Source organism: Crocodylus porosus, unplaced genomic scaffold (genome assembly GCF_001723895.1).
Source record: "Crocodylus porosus isolate Cpor-Errol unplaced genomic scaffold, CroPor_comp1, whole genome shotgun sequence".
Taxonomy (NCBI): Eukaryota; Metazoa; Chordata; order Crocodylia; family Crocodylidae; genus Crocodylus; species Crocodylus porosus.
Window position 1 is genome coordinate 7,146,373 of NW_017728947.1, and position 21,309 is coordinate 7,167,681.

At 44.8% G+C, this 21,309-nt stretch overlaps 1 protein-coding gene across 8 annotated transcripts in view; it reads right to left on the reverse strand.

The window, feature by feature from the left end:
- PTPRJ (protein tyrosine phosphatase, receptor type J) overlaps nucleotides 1-17,783 on the reverse strand; it is a 135,102-nt gene extending 117,319 nt beyond the window's left edge. For 3 of the 8 annotated variants that reach the window (XM_019551729.1, XM_019551732.1, XM_019551731.1), the window contains exon 1: nucleotides 17,472-17,729. In XM_019551729.1, the coding sequence (XP_019407274.1) occupies nucleotides 17,472-17,531 (60 nt within the window). In that variant the 5' untranslated portion in view covers nucleotides 17,532-17,729. Of the gene's footprint in view, nucleotides 1-17,471 lie in introns of all 8 variants that reach the window. The other 5 variants (XM_019551734.1, XM_019551728.1, XM_019551730.1 and 2 more) reach the window with 4 other exon arrangements.
- Nucleotides 17,784-21,309: the final 3,526 nt, after the last annotated feature.

Below are 21,309 nucleotides of genomic sequence, written 5' to 3' on the forward strand. Positions count from 1 at the left end.
GGGCAAGTGCCTCCACTGACTCAGGAGGCACCAGTCACCCATGTGAGAACCAATCACAACGTTACTTATTACATGTATTTTGTGAAATCACTTTTTTGGTGTATTCCTTGTTTTATTGTCCTATTAACTGCATATGTGGCTGGGTTACTACTTAAGATGATTAACTGATTAATCACATCTTAAGTGTAACATCTGCCAGGGACCTAGAAGAAAGCCTCTGGTTAACAGATATTTGAGAGGTCATCTCAGTTGATAATCTGAAATCCTGAAGGCAAAAAGAACAAACAGAATTCACAGCAGTACCTAAAAATGGTATCCTGTACATCTCACCTCCCTTCTTTCCTGCTTTTTATACCACATTGAAATCTCCTTACTTCCATTCACAAGAGCAGGAATGGCAACAAGATGGAAGTGGCAGTAAAGAAGAAAAGAAAGGATCAGGACTGTGTAGCAGTAAATCTTTGGCATACATCAGTGCTTCTGCTTGTCATCGAAAGCATGATCCAACAGTAGCAAAAAGAACTCTGGGAAAACACCAGGTTGATATAATTTGATGTGTCAATGTAAATTACGGGTTCACTAATAAATATTTTTTGAGCCAATACCGATGGACAATTATTAATGGGCCATATCAGCCAATACCAAGCCAATTCCCAATATGCAGTTTAGCAGCTTGGGGAGCAGCATCTGGCCAGTAAGTCGGGGAGGGGGAGGGGAAGGGAAGATTGAGGACCCCACAGTGAAAGAGGGAGTAGGGCAGGGAGCAGGACAGAGCCCCAACCAACTCACCCAGGGAGTGTAGGGAGGGCAACTCTCACTGCTGCACACACCCATGGGGCAGGCATAGGGGCTGTATGAGCCTGCCCTTGCCCCACTCCCTCCCTCACTTCAGGGGCCTCAATCTGCCCCCAGCACACCCCTCCCCTCTGCCCCCTCACCCCAACAGATTTACCAGCCAGATGCTGGTCTCCAAGCTGCCAGGCTGGCCATGTACATGCTGCGGCTGCGCACATGCACACAGCATTTATCAGCAACATTACTGGCCACATCAGCCAAAAAAGCCGATTGCCGATAATGTCAATTTTACTTTTATCGGTGTTGATACTACATAAACCAATGTATCAGTGCACCTCTAAAGTAAATGTCTTCAGATTTGGCCAAAAATCATGATTTAGACTGTTCATACACAAAATGTTAATTACTCAGTTGAGATACATATCCTAGATAGAGTATCAAGTTTGTACATACTTTAAAGGATGCTTTCTGATCATAAGTTACCCCTAACCTAACAGTAGCAAGGTAAGCAGGCTGTCTGTATACTTGGACAGAATAAGGGTTACTTTGCCAGCCTCACAAACATTTGTGACCACATGAACCCTTTGCAAATTTAGAAAACTGTTTTATTTTCACTGTGCAGATTAGGTTTGTCAATTTATTGATTTGTAAAGAAATTTTTTCCTCTTACCAATAGACAGATTATGATCACTGATTGGGGAGGGCAAAACACCAATTATAATACTACTGTACTCCAAGACAATGCATACTTATCAGTGCTGGCCTTCTGTTTACTATGCATTTCTCATATTGAACTATTTCCCGGTTCTACAGATGCATGTAAAGTATGATGATTGATTCAAAGACAATAGGTAAATACCAGTTAAACTACATACTGTATTGTAGTGCTAGGAAGTTACCATATCAACATGGAAATATGTGCTTCTGGCTAATCATACATAGTCTCACATTGGTGCAAGTGTACTGCACACTGTACTAGAAAAGAGGTATTTTGGGGTAGTTTTAATTCGTAAAGGCAGCAAAAAGTTACATCCACTGTATACATATATTTTAATAAAAAAGGCCAGCAATGTTCTTTGGGTAGATGTATGTAATATCTTTTTTTAGACCAACAAAGTAGTTGGAAAAAAGTTCTTTGCAAGCTTTTGGGCACAAGCACCCTTCTTCTGGCACTGGGAGATTCTGCTGCTGTTATGAGTTTTCAAAGGCAGCAAAGAAACCAAAGTAAACAAGAAGTCTGTGAAGATGCAAGTTTGGAAGACAAAGGATAGAGATAGGAGGTGGGAGGGAAGGGAGGGAAGTGCGAAGGAATGCAAGCGTTCAACTAAAGGCAGATTACCCAGTCTGTCAGACGCCAGGCAGGTTGTAATGTGTCATAAATCCAATGTCTATAAATCCAATCTTTTCTCCTATACCTGAAGAAGGGTGTCTGTTACTTGAAAGCTTGCAAATAAAGGTCTTTTTTTTTTTTGCAAAAATCTAGTTGATCGAATAAAAGATATCACCTCTACCATGAGTTCTGATTCCTTTGCCTCTAGACCAATACAGCTACACCCTGGATCCAGTAGATTTATGAAGCGAAATCACAGTCTCCCAATGCCTGAAGAAGGGTGTTTGTGCCCGAAAGCTTGCAAAGAACTGTTTTCCAACTATTTAGTTGGTCTAATAAATTTAAAAGATATCACACCTGCCCACAGAACCTTATCTGCCTATGTCCTTAAACTAACTCAGCTACAATCATGATCCAACAGCCCTGCAATACGAAGTCAACACCTTTAAGGTTGGGGGTTTTTTTTAATGAAAACTTAATCCTGTTATATCTGAAGTCGATCACAAAATTCCCCATTTGAGACACTAGAAATAGGTGTTTGCCCTGCAGCCTTGTAGTAATGCACAAAGCTACTGTAAAGGACAACTCTTTGTTCTTCAGATGGAAAGTCTGAATACTACAGTGGAAGGCAGCCACTTGTAATGGAACAGCCTTAAGGCATTTTGGGAGGAAAAAAAAGCCATTTTTCAGAATATAGTCAAAGCTGAAGGTAGAATTCTAAGGCAGCCTTTTCTAGAGGAAGCGAGAACGTCTCCAAGCTCTCAAGAAGAGTAAAAACAACGCTCAGAGAGGGGAGAAAGATTGCTTGCAACATACAAAAATTACGGTGCTCAAAGTGACTTATGGTTTGGGTCACCCACCTCTAGCACAGCATAGACCAGGAGAAAGAGAGGTGCTGTTAACATGGAGGCACTCTTCCCTTTAATGCACTAAAGTGAAAGAAACATTTTCAAATGTTAACAAATGCAGACCACTCCCTAAGCAGGGTAACACACCATGACCACTACCCTTCAATAATCTTTCACAAACACTTTCTACAACAAATTTCACATGGCTCTAACTACCAAGATGTTTCCCAAAGGGTTTCAATATGTTGCAAGGAAGCATCCAATTCAGATTTTCTGTCCTACAGACTGTAACACTGTCCATTTACCTTAAAATCAGAATATGCTAACAATTTTCTTCAGCCTTTTCAGACCTAGCAGCTATTTCTCATGGACCTTCTCTATATGTTTCTATGCTATACAAGACCTATGCCTGGCCTTTAAAATCCCAGCAATGCAATTAAAAGGCCCAAGTCTGACCTCAGCTCTGTTTGCTTCTCTCTCAAGCACAGGTGCTGAGAACTGGGCTGTATAGGTGAATTCTTCTCCCTCCCCTCTCAGTAATGTAAACTGAACCAGAGAACTTAATCATCCTGGTGACTTTTTATTTTAAACAGAGCTGTAAAAAGTTTTGCTAAAGATAAATCCTTATTAAGACACTTGGGAGGCATTTCAGTACATTGCAGTCATTTGTGCAAACCTTATTAAAGTCAAACTCAACAACTAACATACAGAACGTCACACTGAAAGTTTTGTCTCCAAGGGCAGAAGAAAAATAACTATATCAGTAGTTTTCAACCCCTTTGCAATCCACATCTAAGGGGTCTGTGAAAGATGACTATAATCAATCAAAAGTATGTGAACTTACATTTATAATTCAAAGGGCTCCACACCTCCATTTGAAATTTCCAAAGAGGTCCACAAACGAAAAAAAGGTTGAAAACTGCTGGACTATATGTACATCCTCAGACCTGCTGAAGAATGCCTTGCATTTGAAAATTTGTTTCAACTTTATCCCAACCATGCATTTGGTCCAATAAAACATACCACCACAAATCCTTGTCTCTAGCACATATGTACATTCTGGTATACGTATGTTTGAAAGTAATTTTTCCTCTTTAAGAAACAGATAACAATCCAGTATGTTAACATTGTGAACATTTCAGAATTAACCAGAGTTTTAAGAATGCGGTCAGAATTACAAATGGAAACAATTCATTGTTATTGGCAGTAAGTCCTGTTAGTTAAAACCGTGCGTGTAAACTGAATGACAATAAACAGAAATAAACTGCTATTCCTACTTAGGGACAAGCAAAATACTATATGACTAAGAGCGTGTGTTTTACAAAGAAGCATTGAAAACACAGCTTCTCTTCTATAAAATCACAACAGCATTTGAAAGGAAATTCTAAGAGTGATGTATGCTCACCAGTGTCAGGAAGACATTTGAATTCCTGTATCTGTTTTCACTGGAAAAAAGTCAAACAAACAAAGTGAAGATCTAAAAGGTCCTTGAGGATTTAATGAAGTTCAGCTATTTCACTGCCTTCCCAGTTCTGAATCATTTTATAAGCCTATAAGGTTCCTGCAGAACCAAAGAAAGCAAACAAGGATAATCATAGGAAGGAAAAAAAAAAACCCACAAGCATTTAACTCCTGCTAAGCCTTTACATCAATACAATATAGTTAAACATTTGGAAATCTGATGTCAAGTGAGGAGATTTTATTTGTAATGTTAGCTTTTAGAATAACTCTACCATTTAATATTAAGATGTGTTTTAAAACCCAAGTATCACTAATAATGTAACCATCACTGGACTGTTCAGTCAGTCTCTTGACAATCCTGGAGAACTGCTATTTCTTCTGCTACAACAAAACTATTAACATCATGAGCTTCACTCACATGTACCTGAGAATACAGCAGGCAGAAAAAGTATTAACACAAATTATTTTACTTGCAGAGACATACATTCAATTAGCTCACTTGCTCTTATTTGTACATGTTTGTGCCACAGCACTAGGCGCTTTAAAAAGCACCTAGCGCTGTGGTGCATGCATTTGTATAAATGGTGAAATGTGCATCAGTGCTGAGAAAACGGTGGTGGTGCATTTTTTAACTAAAACATATCAAAGGTGTTTTAGTTCAAAAGTGCATTGCTGCCATTTTCTCAGCATTGACGTACATTTCGCTGTTTATACAAATGTACGTGACGCAGCGCTGGGTGCGTCAGCTTGCATGCAGAGCAGACTCGGTTAACTGAGTTTTCTCCAATGCACTGGAGATCTGGCACATCGGAGCAGACAAATAGATGTGTATAAATGCCCTTAGTGCCTAACAGTTCCCCTTTCTACTCTAAATCACATTGTAACACCTTGTGTCACATTGTTTTAAACGTTACAGGTAATAGGGCACATCCTCCATTTTCATTAGGAGGTTATTCCAATTACTTACAGCTTCTAGAGCCATTCCTGACCACCCTTACCTTCGCTTTCTATTTACATAGAGAATCTAAGCAAGGAGGAGCAGCCCTGCTCGCTGAACCAGCTTGATGCTTTCTTATCAGAAGGGAGCAGCTGCAAATCTTGTTACTTTGACTTCACGTGGTTACCCACAAACCATCATTCTTGAGCCAAGTCACTTCACTAACCTCCCACTACAAGAGAAGATGGCTGTGCCAAGCCCTAAACTCTATGGCACTTTTTGGTTAGTCCATATCATGAGTGGATCATCATTTTGCAATTTATTTGTGATCAAATATATTACATCCAAATTGTCATGCATTGTTCCAAAGTAAAGCCAAATTGATCTTGCAGAAACTAACCAAAGGGGAGAGAGGCACAGAACATCAATCAAAAAAACAAAAGCAACCCACAACTTGATTTCCATTAAAATTACACCCACAAAATACTTATTAGATGCAGTAGTTTAAGGAAGCTCTTACGTGTAGGCAATGGCACAACATGTCAAACATTAGTTGCAGCTTCCTATAAATTAGAGGTTCCTAAACTTTTTCTTACTGCATACCCCCTTCCAGATTTACCAGCTGCCCATGTATCCCTACCAGCATATGTTTTATATTTAACCCCTTAAATGCCAATTTTTACTACAATTAAAATTAAATCCGCCATTACACAAGTTCTCCCATGTACCCCCTAGAGATATCTTGCGTACCCCAAGGGATATGTGGATCACAGTTTGGGAAGCCATGCTATAGATGATCACTTGTTGCTTTTGTAAGTGTAGCTGTACATCAAGTAGATGTATAGGGATACATCAACACCCTTGTCCTGGCCAGCCATTGCTACGTCACTCATCCAGAGCTCTTCCTGAGCTCTTCCATACCGGTCATTCCACACACTCCCTCCACACACCAGCCTTTCCTTCCCTCCATTCCAGCCAAGCCAGTTTTTGTCCATTGCTGGAGGGTCCCTCACTTAGGGCTAAATCTGATTTATCCTTCACACACCCAGATAACTGCAATTCTGGGCAATCACATCACTTGGAATTCTATTTCCACCTGGAGCTAAATAAGATCACCCTAAGCATGTACTTGCTAAAAGTAAAATAAGACAAGGAGGAGGAGGAAGAGCGCTTTCCCCCTCTTAGCCAAACAGTCTAATGGTTAGTGCACTTGCCCAAAGACTGGGAGAGCTGGGTTCCAAGTCTTCTCATCTGGCCAATGTGCTCTCCAGCCCTCCCCTTGAAGCTGGCCCAGCACACCCTGCATTTTATGGTCACTGGATAAACATGGATAAACAACACTGGGATAGTTTTTGCTCCAGCAGGGGCCCCAGATAGAACGCAGAGACCCCCACCCGTTCAGGGCAGCACTCATCCCACTGAAACACCCTCCACCTTGTTTGTGCTCCTCCTAGCATTATGCATCTTCCCTCCTTTGCTGCCTAGCAAGCCAACTTCAATGGTGTGCATGGAGAAGGCCTGGAACAATGCCTAGCCTGTGGTGTGACTGTTACAACACTCTGCTAGGAAGCAGAAGAGACAGCTTGAAACCCTCTGAGGGGGGTCTACAACCTGGGACTCATGCTCTCTCTGAGTGCCCTAACTTCTAGGTTAATGAGCTAAAAGATGGGATAGCTCTCCTCCACCTAGCCTTCCACATTCTGGCTCCTCCCTCCTATCTGCTAGTCATATTTTTGCTGCAGCTAAAGTTTTGGGACTTGTCTGGAGCTACATGCCTACGCAGTGATTCTCTTCCCCTGCAGATGGTTATGCGACCGTAGTGCAGCCGAAAAAGCAGGCAAAGTAGGGAAGCAGAGAGTGAGCAAAGCTACACTGAATGCTAAACTGTGCCCAAGTGCCAAAAACTGCAATTACATGGCTACATAAGTGTCACTTAGGCACTTGAAGGGGAAATAGCATCTGCTTCTTTGTTTCTAAAAGGAATAAGCAATCATCAGAACGTGAGGTCTCAAAAGACTGCATTTAGAAACACACATAAAACAGAGGTATTAGAATCCCTAGAAGCAAACAGAAATTAAATGAAAAAATGAGTAAATGAAGGCTTCGACTTGTAAACTCTATGTAAAAAGTATCATGATCACAAAACAGAAGTTAAGTTGCTGTCATACCTCTCAAAAAAAATCCTCCACTTCAAAATAATCTCATCAACACATACAGCAATAGCAATAACACCACAGTCCTCCACAGGAATTGTTACCTAAGACTAAAGATCCCTTCTGCATATCAAGCTATTGTATTAACTGACAAATGTCAGAATGACTCATGTTATTACACACAAATGATCACATATCATAAAACCACTAAAAGTAGAAGCATCACAACATGCCATTAAGCTCCTTAAAAGATGCACAACCAGAGTCCCCAATGTGTGCAGACTGGGTTTCATTTCTCCAACCACTGCCTTGCACTGAACCACTAAAGACAGCACATCCTATAAGGCCAGCTTCAACATGGCTTTCTTCAAGCTGGCAGATTGCAGCTACCATAATAGTGCCAAGAAAAGAAAAGTTAATTTGAGACTATCTTGAAACACAGCCATCTGCATTTTAGAGGTACACTATAAAATTCTCACCAGGAAAATTGCTAGTCACTTGGTACCACTCTTCACCTGGGCCACAACTGGGGAGAAAGTTTCTTGCTACATTCTTCCATAACACTTGCACATCTCTCTTGGCTCTTCTGCCCTCTTCCTGAGAAAAGCCCTTGATGTGGACATACCAGATCTGCTTACAGGGACAGAGCAAATTGAATTCATAATACTGCTCAAAACTGTATGTTCAAGTCTTTCCTTGATAGTTTAGCTTTAGCCTCAATATCAGAAACTCATCAGTTGCAGTGGAATAACCAAAAAAGGCATTCCCTTTTTCTCTTTACACTTTATATAAGTGAACCTCTGGCCAATAAGATACAAAAGAACATTAGAGGTGCACCGATAAAGATTTTTTGGGTCGATACGGACAGCCGATTATTAACGAGCTATATCGGTCACTACCAATCCTATTGCCAATATGCAGCCCAGCAGCTAGCAGAGCAGCATCTGGCAGGTAAGTCTGTTGGGTTGAAGGGGCATGAGGGAGGAAGATCGAGGCCCCCACAGTGATGGAGGGAGGGGGGTTGGGGCAGGGGCCAGCATTGCAAAGCCAGGGTGAGGCAGGGCACAGGACAGAACCATGGTTGTCTGGGGGGTATAAGGGCATCTCCTGCTGCTGCATACACCCCCAAAAAGATATGGGGAGCATGTGCTCCCCAGATCTGTGCACAGGGCAATGGTGGGCTTCCCACTGTGCACTCATGGCCAGAGGCTGCACCAGGATCTTTCCAGAGAGGGCTGGGCCTATGCTCCACTTAAGGCGGGTAGCCGTGGCACTAGGGTAGCAGTGGCAAACAAGGCTACGGCAAAATTTGCCATAGCGTCTCCTTTCTCCCCCTCCCAGCACCACTGCCACCCACTCCAACCACAGCCCAGGCCTAGCCCTGCACTGGGAAGAGCCCAGAGCAGCCTCTAGCCCCGAGTCTGCAGAGGACAGCCTGCTTTTGCTCCATGCACAGATCTGCAGGGTACATGTCCTCTATGCCTCCCCCGGATGTGTGCCCCCGTGTATGAGCTGTGGCTCCATTGCACGCCCCACACCCTACCCTGGCTGTGCAGTGCCTGTCCCAGCCCCACTCTCCTCCCTCACCACAGGGGCCTTGATCTGCCCCGACAACTCTTCCCTCCCCTTCCACCCTGCCCCTTCCTCCCAACAGACTTACCAGCTAGACGCTATACTCCAAGTTGCCGGGCTATACTCCCGGCCATATGCAAGCTGCAGCTGTGCACGCACACACACAGAGCATTCAATCAGCGACACTATCAGCCATTAAAAGCCAATTACTGATAATGTCCATTTTCTTTTTATTGGTGCCAATGTTAGATGGACTGATGTATCAGTGCACCTCTAAAGAACTTTATTATTTTTATGTGTATGACATTCCCCTACACACCACAAAACCAAACCAATCAACCAAAAAACCATTAAAATCGTTCAAGTGGCTAAACCAAAAAAACAGTAGTTTTTTTTAAAGGCCTAAAATAGTGCCGTACATCCTCTGTGCACAGACTTACATGTATTAGGAAACAATTAAGGATCACCTGCATTTTCCAAGTTGTTTTAGTTTTTATATAGCTTTGGATGATAAAAGAAGGTTAGAGGGGATCCAAACAAGTGAAAGATGGAAGTGAAACATAACACCCAACACAGAATAAGCACAGATAAAAATACCAATGATTATCCCATCTGGTAGACCCCTTTTTCCCCTTCCAAAAGGGGAACTCATTAATCAGGTTTGGGCCACATTTCTCTTGTTACATACCCCTCAAACCAAAGGGAGTCTGAGGGACCTCTCTGGCCCCAGCTCTATACTGTGCTGGATTCTATACTATGCTGACCCCAGCTCTGGACACTATGCACCATCCACCTACTTACTAGACAAGGCAGATTGGAGCCCTACATACACACCTGCTGCTACAAAAATATATGCATGAATCAGTTCCGATCCACCAATCCAATCCACCACCATGAATGAGTTTCCTCTTTTCTGTTAAGCTATTCACATGTAAAAACACTTGCACTCTGTACCTTCTGGCATAACTCACCTAAGTGAGGATGAATGGATCGATGGAAGGATGGATCTTCATAACATTTACTTTGTGACACAAGGTAAATGTTCATGCCATTTCCAATGACATGCAAACACTTCCAGGACCAGGCTTAAATTTTTGGAAAGATCCATCTTAAGTTGTGTAGCACTATTTGATTCAGATTCGGCCCGAACGAGGGACAGTGATTTGATTAGTTGATTCAGATCACTGTTCCTTATTCAATTCAGCTGAATCCAAATCTGAAGAATTGATGCAGATTTGGAGAACCAGCTATTTGGACATAGACACAGCTTTAAAAGTTTTTTCTACATACCTCGAGGTACCAGCACAGCTTGTGAATGCTGTGATGCTGGGGCAGATGGAACATCCCACAGGAGTGCAGGGGGCGCTCCACACGCTTAGCAGAGAACCCAGAAATAACCGGAAGTACTTCCGGTCCACTTCCAGGTCTGCTGGGGAGCCCCCCCCGAAGCCCTTCCATCTTGGCAACTGGCTGTGGAAGGACCCCCAGGTGCCCTCTCCAGACCCAGGAGGCACCAGTCACTGAGCTGGGGGTGCAGAGGGGCCCCCCTGGATGCTCCCCAGAAGTGCTTCTGGTCTACTTCCAGGTCTGCTTCCAAATGCACTGGGGACCCCACTGCGCTCCTGTGGGACACTCCATGTGCCCCAGCATGGCAGCATTCACAAGCCACCTGGTACCTAGAAGTACCTAGAAAAAACATTTAAAGCTGTGTTTATGTCTGAATCACCAAATCTTTCCGAATCAATTTGGAGGGTTCTGATTCAATTCAGAGAGATTAAAGGGTCTTTTGATTCGGATTCAGATATTAAGCCACAGAATTGGGCTGAATTGAATCAGGAACCAAAACTTCACACAGCCCTACTGCTTATATTACCTAAGGCCATATACATACTTTAATGCAACTGAACTAGGCCATGAGTTTAATGAGTAATTATTCAGTGGATTAAAAAAATTACAATTTCCCACTTAATTTTGGATTCCTTCTCTCCCTTTAAGATAATGCAAGAGCATGTTCAGGTATACATATAGATTTGGAAATAGTCAGCCCATATATGTTTAGGAAGCAATCTTGATATAGGCTTCAAGATTAATGGAACTGACAGATAGACGTATCTGTTCTGTTCTTCTTCATTTGCACACACTTCCCAGATGTTTTCTCATATTCCCCCTTCCTCAATCCCACCCCATACAATCCTTTCCAAAAGTTTGGCTCTTCTTTCCTGTGGGCAGGCTGCACAACCGCCTGATTTTTTTTGCCTAAACCCTTCTCTTCTGCACAATCCTCTCTAGCTGACAGCTTCAGTCCCTGAGTGAGACTCCCATTTACTCCCTTCCTCCTTTTATATAGAAATGACCTGTCCCTAGAAGAAGCAGCTGAGCTGGCTCCTCTTCATTTCCAGCTACCTTTAGAGATGCCCAGGCTCATACTTCCATTTAGGAACCAGGACACCAAGGAAAAGAGCCAGCATCATATGACCAGTCAGCTCTCCCCGAACTACAATTTTGAAAGCGTTGATTTTAAACAGCCTTTTCCCCCAATTATATTGGGAAACATGAGGTTTTAAAAGAAAGGAAAAAAAAACCTGATGGTGCATTTTAAACATTACTAGAATCAAATCCTCATTTCTAATCTTCATCCTATAGCACTTGCAGAACTGCTTACCCTTCATACACTGTAATTTGAGTAGGAAGAGGAAGTGTACAAATTAAAATGATATGGATTAATAAAAAAAGCACTATGTGGAGAACAAAAAAACAAACAAGATTTTATGCACTAGCATTCTCTCTTCCTCTCTTTCCCACACATATTTAGCAACTCCAACCAAAAATTTACATGACATGAAAATTCTCAACAATGGCTTGCATGTACCAAGCTTAGTTGAGGAAGTACTATTAATAGCAGTGCTGTTTGCACAGACAGTATTTCTACTATGAGCCCCAATTCTGATCTCAAATGTGCACACTACTGGATACACAGCAAGCATAGAGATCAGCTTCTAACTGTGGGAACTCTTCAGGACATCCACATACACATGCAGAACGCATAGTTAAGAGAACACTGTATATGCCCATTGCTAGATAATTCCAGACACGTTTTGGTCAGCAGTATAATAAATTGTTTCCCGAACTTTTTTTAAATGAGTTTACAGCAACAGGTTACTCAAAAGTAAAACTCAGGTGCGAACTTGTTTAGTTCCAAAGATCTGTGTTGCTTGTGCTTAAAGAAGTGTGTTAAGAGTGGATTGTAGGCAGGCAAGGTTCTTAGGGTAATTCCAGTATCTTTTATTAGACCAACTCAGACAGCTGGAAAAATTCTTCTTTGCAAGGCTTCAGCCACAAACACTCTTCATGTCAGGCTGAGGAAGCATCTGCAGGTGGTCTGTGCTCTTCCTGGATGGAGTGGCAAAGCAGCCAGGGTGGATCAGACTTTCAGATGGACAAGTTTACCCTACTCCCTCCCCAAACCACCCCCCCCCACCAAAACAGAACAGTTATGGTGACCTGAAAACTTTTATTTTTCTCATTTTTATACTTCTAAATAAACCTCACCTTGGAAACTAGTATAATATAAAGTTATATTTCTTTGTTAAACAGCTTTTATTTTTAAACTGTTACGTCAGTTTATTTAGAACAAAACCAATTTAAAACTGAAATCTGCAATTAAGAATAAATGACAATAAGCAGCAATGGCTATTTTATACCAAGCATTAATTGCAACCATTTCATGATTCCATATGGCAAGCCCAAATTTCTAGTATGAAGCCTCATTCAAATCCTTCAGTTAGAAACTCAAAACAATTTAAGTCAGAAAACTATAAAGAATCAGGCTAGTATATTCACTATAAAGGATCATTACGCACCTCAGAGCTAATGCAAACACACTGGTGGATCCAGATTTTTGGAAAGGGGGACCTGGGAGCAGTAGCCTGTGCTGCAAGGTTGGCTGCACCCCCAACTCCCAGCCTCAATACCCACACACCAGCACAGGCAAACCACCCAGAAGCAGCAGCAGCAGGGATTTTTAAGTCCCTCAAGCAGGTAAGACTCTTCCCTCCGCCTCTTTCCCCTCCATGCTCACACATCCTTCCCTCACCCACCCACTGCAGCTGCTGACCCCAGCTGACCCAGGGCAGGGGGTGAGGGGACAGGGAGGAGGCTCTATGGGCTGTACATGCAGCTAGGCTCAACCAGAGACAGCAGGGGCAATAGTAGTGATTTCCTGCCCAACCACTACCAGTGTAAAAACGCAGTTAGGTGTCTGGTGTGACTTTTGCTTGCTGCTGTTGCTGCCGTGATCACAAAGACATTTTTTCTTCTTGCCTGCGTCCCCACCTTTAGTTGCCTTGCCCTAGGCACACCACTGTCCTGTGCCTGCTCCCAGGGACCAGGCAGAGACCCACCTGCTGCAGCCTCACTGCCCGCAGCTGAGCTGCATGTAGAGTCCAGCTGGAGCAGGAAGGAGTGACCCTGGAGTGCTGCCACTAACCCACAGAGCAGCCAGGGACAGTAGCAGCAGTGGGTGAGGAGTAGAGGGGATGCATCACTGAGCAATATGGAAGATGGGGGGATTCCCACTTGCTTCAGGGACTTATTTAAAAAAATGTCCCCAGCTTCTGCTCCTACAACAGCACTGACTGAAAGGAGGTGCATCCACACCGCTGCACGCCCTGGGATCTGTCCCTGTACAAACATCCGTACATATGATCTGAACAGCTTGTTATGGATCACACTGGGCACATGTTGTCCAGCTCCTACTTTAAAATATTTAGTGTAATTTTAAAAGTATGAACCCCCATAAAATTATGTTATAACACGGCAAGTTCAAAAATTGCTTCCAACCTCAAATACTTACGAATTTTAACTAAAAATCTAGATGCTTATCTTAGATTATAAACACCACCACAAATCCACAAAAATAGCATGCACAGACCATAGCAGCAGACAGCATTTATGGTAAAAAAGCAGCTTTCATAACAGCTCTTTAACCACTGCCTTCATGCACAGGAACAATTGTTTATTAATGTTTACTTTCTTTTCCTATCTACATAATGAATCCTCCAGCAAGACAGACTAGAACCGTGTCATGTTATACAAAACTCTTATTCTTACATGGCAAGATTGGATAAACGCTGTCTGAAACAACAAAAGATAATAATTCTTGAGGCCACTCTTAGTTATACTTGTACCTGAACATCCTCATTTCAGATAATATAGCTATACACACACAAGATCCTGTAGAACTTACTACCTGTACTCACACAATTGGCCCCATTAAAATCAACAGATTAGAATAAACTGTGTGAGCAAGGGTTTGCAGGGGTGGTTTCTAATATACTTCTAAATCCTATTCCAACAAGAACTTCATTGGCTTTTTCTCCCGTCTCTGAGAGGTACTAGCACTTCTGACATTAGCAAGTATCCGAAAAGGACTGAGGAACTGTTGTGAATATGACCTTCTAGGACAGATCTTCATAATCAGAGACATGAAAAATAACCAGAAGTTATGAAAAATATCACTCAAACTGCAATAGCCTCAACAGTTAACACTGTAATGCAGCAAACAGAAACATGGCAAAAGCAATCAATCCACAGCAACCACGGAGCTCTACGTGGCCTAATTTACTCTCCTTCTTGGCCCACAGCAGATAATACAGACATGCCCGAAGAAATAAAGAAAAGCAGAAGGTATAACTGAATACAATCAGGAAGAGATTTGTGACTCAAGAAAAAATTGAAAATACTGGAAACAAACTAAGATCCAGACTCTGCCAACCGATTAGTATAAGCAAACTTCTGTGCCAACACAGTGCCCCATCTACATCACCCCACCAAAATCAGTGGGCCCTTCTGAAAATGGGTCTCCCTGCATATAAACCGATCTTCATAAAGTGAGACAGCATCAAGTCTGACTGCACAGATCAACTTGCAGGGTTGCAGCCTATGGCAACCCAAGCCCAAGCCAAGCTTCCCCCAAATTTATGAGTGTTTATATCTAAAGGGAAATACACTTGAACCTCATCACTAAATTATTCTTAGCTCTTAGTCAAAAATGTTTTTTTCCCCAACAGAAGCCTGGATTTGGTTTTTATTTTTTGTAAACTAACAGAAGAAACTGAGGACCTTCAATGAAGTATGCAATATCCTGAATGAAATGCAAGAGAAAAATGATACAAAGGTTTTGCAACAAACATCATTCATAATTACAAAGAGACATCAGCATAAGATAATGAAAAGCTACTGTCCACTGGACCAATCTCTGGAATGTCAATAACTCATACTCCTTAACTGTTGGCATAACTGTACGATGCAACTAAAACAAGTACATTTGTCAGAGGAATTGCCAATAACAGAGATAAATGAGCATCTTGGCCTCTTGCTAATGAAAGGTCATGTTCCTGTAATAGCTATTCTCACCTCAGTAATTTTTCCACAAAGCAAAAACCTAGCTAATCCATAAGAATTTCCAATGGTTATAAAATGCAGGCATTTGAATACTGCTAAGTAATAATTCTAATTAAAGGAAAGGGTGAAAGGTTTCTCCTTAAATGCTGTCCTGTTGTTATGCTGCAGGTTTGGTAGTCAGATGGAAGTGAGATACTTGTGACAAATATGGAGGCAGTAACTGCAAGGGATTTGGAGAGATACCCAAATACAGTGTTGCTGTTTAGGGGCTGTCTATTTTACCCTGCCAAATTTGTTTGTTCCCCATTAAGTAGGCTTTTTCTATAAGAACTCCTTACTTCTTATAAAACAGATAACCCAGCTAATGATCTGCATGTCTGACATCAGGGAAGCACAATTTGATACCAATCACAAAGTATTTGTAACTAATTAACCAGCAACACCACTACTAGGACATATTCCAGTAACCAAGGGGGTACTAGAACTGTCCTTTCCTTTCACAAATGTAGGCCATAAACAGTCACTACCACATTTTGTGAGAGAAATACGGGTTTGCTAGGAAAGAAAATACCTGCACTGCATAGCTTTGACAGCATAAGGTAGTCAGCGCCCTACAGTTGGAAACAGAAACGCTGTGCTCGATTTACACTCAACCTAACAGAAGAGAAAATCCTCTGAAACCAACAAGCATAACACTTGTTTAAAGTAAATGGAAAACCAAGCCTCCGTGTTCCTGCTGGAGACAGAAAAAATTCTGGTTTGCCTCTAACAGCGGGGTAGTTTCTGCACAGGATGCATCTTCCAATCCTTTAAAACCCTATCACGGTTCCCACAGAGGTGCAGACACAGTAAGTTACCCCTTCCTTACCGTGACACTAGAAGGTATACCTTAGCCAAGATTTCTAGCCCCCTCAATTGCTGAGAGCCCTCCAGGAGAGGTGGGTTTGTCTTACAAGGGCTGGAGCATCCATCCTCTGCAAACCAGACTTTCATGAGGAAATCCAAACAGAGAACCCGAGCCCAGCCATCACTTTTGAAAACTCCTGCCTGGGAGACTAACTTTATTTCATTCATCCCTAGAGTCCACCAGGTAAGTACAGCACACCTAGCCCCCTGGAGACTCCCCCAGTCCCAGCCTCCTTGCTCCCCACAAAAGTGACCCACCACCAAGGAGGGTGAAGATAAAACACCAGTAAGCAGAGCACTTGCTAGGCTTGACCACCCTAAGTACCATCCCAGTCAGGCCTGTTGATGTGCCATTCTGGAATGGGGTCAAAGCCTATCAAGCAGAACTAGAAGCCCCCAAGGAGGGCCACTAAAGACACATCACTGATCGCGTGGGACAACTAAAGGACGAAACAGGGAGTGAAGGTTAAAGGTTCAAAACAAGTGAACCAAGGTGGGAAAGGGGGGGAGGCACTGAGCAGAGTACACCAGATAGTGCTCACTAGCCCTCGAACCAAGGGGCCAACGGGCACTGCCTAGTGAAACTCTACCCAGAAATGTGAACAGACCAGGGACAGGCAAACAGCCACACAGTCTCTGGGGTTGTCCCTGTCCTGGTCCCTGCCAGCCAGAGCCTTCTTCCTGGTTAGGTATATTGGCTCCTCCTGGCCTGGGCTATGCAGGCATCCAAGCAGGTGGCAAAGCTACACAACAGCACACGTCTCCACCAACATGACGGATCCTTCCCACTTGGGAGTGCAGGCACCTGCAACCCACCCTCCCTGCTGGTCTCTCCAGCCCCGACATGCACACATGTCCATGCACACAACACTCCCCACCATGTACCAGTAGCCCTGCACACACCCCCGGGCTCTCCTTGCCTGGCACCCAGCACCAGGTCCCCACACAAGCTTGGAGCAGCCACGGGGACCAGGAAGAAAAAGCCCCCAGGCCGCCCACCCAGCCCGCCAGCACCTGGGCAAGACTGCTGAGGCCAGGGCCACGCGGAGAGCAGCCTCTCGCCTTACCTTGGGGAGGCTGAGCAGCACCAGCAGCAGGAACAGGCTGGGGAAGAAGGGCTGCTCCATGATCGCGCGGGGCTCCGCTTAGCCGGACTCCGGCTTCCCGGGAGACATGGCAGGGCTGCGCGTGCCCGTGTGTGAGAGAGAGCGTTTGCGCGCGCGCGGGGGCAGATGTGCAGGCAGCGGCGCCGCGGCTGCGGGCGAGGCGAACCGAGAGCAGGCGCTCGCTCCCCTCAGGGCTGCCGGAGGCGGGAGGGAGGGAGGGAGGGAGAGAGGCGGGAGCCGGCCGCAGTGGCCCTGTCCGCCCCCACGAGGAAGTGACTGCCTGCGCTGGGCCCGGCCCGGCCCGGCACACGCGCCCCCCCTCGCCTAGCCCGTGTCCCAGCGGGCGGCGGGAGGAAGTGCCTCTCTCCAAACTTTGCAGCCCTCCCACATTCTTGCCGCCGCCGCGGCCCGGGAGGGTGTTCCCCGCCCTGCAGCCCGCGCGCACGGGCCGCCTTAAGGTGGCTTCTGCCTACATGCGGCGTGCGTGGGCACACGGAGACACGCGCACACCTGCAGGCACGAAGGTGCACACGCATGCATGCGGACCTCTGCACACGGGCACGCACACCCCCATGCGTGCAGACCTGTGCACACGTAGGGGCACACGCATGCACTCAGGCATGTAGACGCACCCGCATGCATGCGGACGTATGCACACGTGCACTCATACAAACATGCACACGTGTACACATGCACGTGCATATACACGCATGCAGACAGGCAAACGTGCACGTGCATGTACACAGACATACACACGCAGTCATACAGGCATGCACACTTACACGTGCACAAATGTACACATGTGCATGTACATATGCACACAGGCAGACATGCACACACATACACACACACCTAAACAGATATACAAACCTATCCACTCATACACAGGTATGTACATGTATACAAGTACACACACATATGCACGCACAGACATGCACACATACACCAACACACAAACAGGCACACATACATACACATCTACACTTACATAGATATACACACATATGGCACTCATACACACATGCTCACACAGACATGCACGCACAGACATGCACACATACACCAACACACAAACAGGCACACATACATACACATCTACACTTACATAGATATACACACATATGGCACTCATACACACATGCTCACACAGACATGCACGCACACACACACCGACATGCCAACAGGCACACACACACCTACACATACACAGATGTACTCACACATGCACCCAGACATGTGCACGCACATACAGGCACACATACACACGTATAAATGCACAGATATATACATGTGCATGGCACTGATACACAGACGTACACACACATACGGCAACATGCAAACAGGTACATATACAAGTTGGTACACACACACGGGCATACACGCCTATACACTTATACACACACATGCTCGCTGCTCAAAGCATAGGGGCTTTGCCACAACCCCACACCCCCCACACCCAAGCCGCACCCAAAGCAGAGGCTCAGCCAGCAGAAGGGCCCCCACATGCTCCAGCTCCTTTGTGAGCCCCACACAAAGAAGAAAGGAGAGAGGGAGGCTGCTCTCCATCCACCCTGTGGACATGCACCCACTGCCAAAGCCCCACACACGCAGGGGCTTTTTAAATGAGGCACTACAAAGATGCTCTGAACATTTTTTTATTATTATTTTCCCATTGTGAGGAAATCCCCTGAGACCTTCTGTCCAGGAGTGCTCTGGCTCCACAGCCTGCTCCCATGCCCTGGTCTGGGTGAGATAGACCCAGCACCCAAGTGTGGATCTAGTCTCATTTACTTCCGGGGATCAATGGGCTCTTTCATTTGCTTAGCTCAGCCAGAGGACAGGGTGGGGGAAAATAACTTGGTTTCACTTCAGTTTCTTGTCCTCTCTTTTCCTTTCACTTTCAAGCCCTCTTTCAAAGCTTCCCCCTAGTTTTTTCAGTTCCCCCACCAGACTGTGTAATTTCACAGTGTTTGGTTGCATTGAAAATATGTTAAATGCTAACAAATATTGGTCTGATCGTCTTTTTTATTGCTATTTATTTTGGCAAAACTTTGGTTTTACAAACCGTAAGGTCCCTTTCTTCCAAATACCTATGCCTGTACCTGTGCCTGCACCACTTGATACAGCTGAATAGTCCTGTAGAACAGCATTTCTCAACCTGTGAGTCATGACCCAAAGTGGACCACAAGAACATATGGGTTGCAAACAAACTTGAAAAATGGATCAACAAACTTTAAAAATAGATTCTCCTTTAAAGGAAAAAAATGTAGGAAACCATGGCTGCTTGGGGCCCCCCATTCTCCATGGCATCGCCACCACACACACTGCACCGCACACTGGGGGGCTGGAGGTTGAGGGCAGTAGCTCAGGAGTGAGGGGTACTGGGTCAGGACTGGTCATTGATGATTACAAGTGGGTCCCAGTACAAAAAAGGCTGAGACCCACTTCTGTAGAACTCAGTGGGTGCATCCAGACAAGTGTGGCTGCGTTTTCCCAGGGACAAAGAACAACGCTGCTAGTTGTTCCCAGGGAATGCTCCTGCATGTGTGTTCTGGCACACGGCAAGTTGGGAGGCTGCCTTACCTCGGGCTCCAGGGGCCTTCTAGGGCTCCAGAAGCAGCGATCTAGCAGCAGGGAACCTGGCCAGTAGAGCTGTGCAAAACACCATCATTTTGTTTTGACGTCCGTTTCACCATTTTGAAAGGGACAGTGTTTTGTTTCGTCATTTCATTTAGTTTCAAAGCACTGTCCTATTTCGTTTTGTCGAAACTGTTTCACTAGAACCAGTGGCAGCAGCATTCTTCCTGGCACTGGGCACAGGCTGTGGCCAGCACCAGTCCCAGGTGGCAGAAGCAGCCTCCTCTCATCCAGGGCATAGCTCCAAGGGCTCGCACCCCCGGGGAGGGCTGCAGGGCGAGCCGCTGATCTGCACACCAGATGAGAGGCTGCTGCTGCCACCTGAGACTGGCGGCAGTAGCAATCTTCCCCAGTGCTGGGCGCAGCCTGCACCCAGCTCCAGTCCCAGGTGGCAGAGACAGCCTCCTCTCATCCGGCATGTAGATCCGGGGACTCATACCCCCAGGAGGAGTCTGGCTGTGGCCAACCAGGCTCCAGTTTCAGATGGTACATGCTGCCACCACATGCACTGCCTCTCTTTTTTCAGGTGCAGGTTTTTTTGACACTGGAATCTCCCAGTGTCAAAAAAACCTCCCATGCTGGAAATTAGCAGCATGGGGAACATCAGCATGTGCAGGATGTGTGGTGCCACAAACAGGACATGTACACTCGTCTGGATGCACCCAGTAGGTCTACACTTCTACCCCCAATGCCCCTTTGATTCCTGATTCACCCGAAGTTTAAAACCAACTACCTGGCACTGGCAGCAGCATTTCTGTTCAGGCAGCAGTGACAGCTTCAGTTGATTTCCTGGCTCATTGTAATCTACCTGATTCCCCCAAGACTCTTCATTTCACAGGTGTTATTGACCTCCCTCTCCTTTTTAATAGTCTTGATGTTCCACTAATCAAGACTGCCTTTTTGCTGCAATCATGCTGCCTTAGCTGCTCCTGGTAGCTCCTATTTCACAGCCAGGCAAACTGTTTTTAACTCATTCCTGTAAAATTATATTTGGTATTGCTTCCATCTTAAACTGAATAATATAGCCCTAGGCTCTTAGCATATTAGCAAAGCACCTAGTTTCTTTTTACCTGGAGAAATATATGTTCTGTGTTATATGGGATGATGCACCTCACCATGTGCACCCCACTTTTCAAAAGCTTAGATCCACCCATGGCTACAC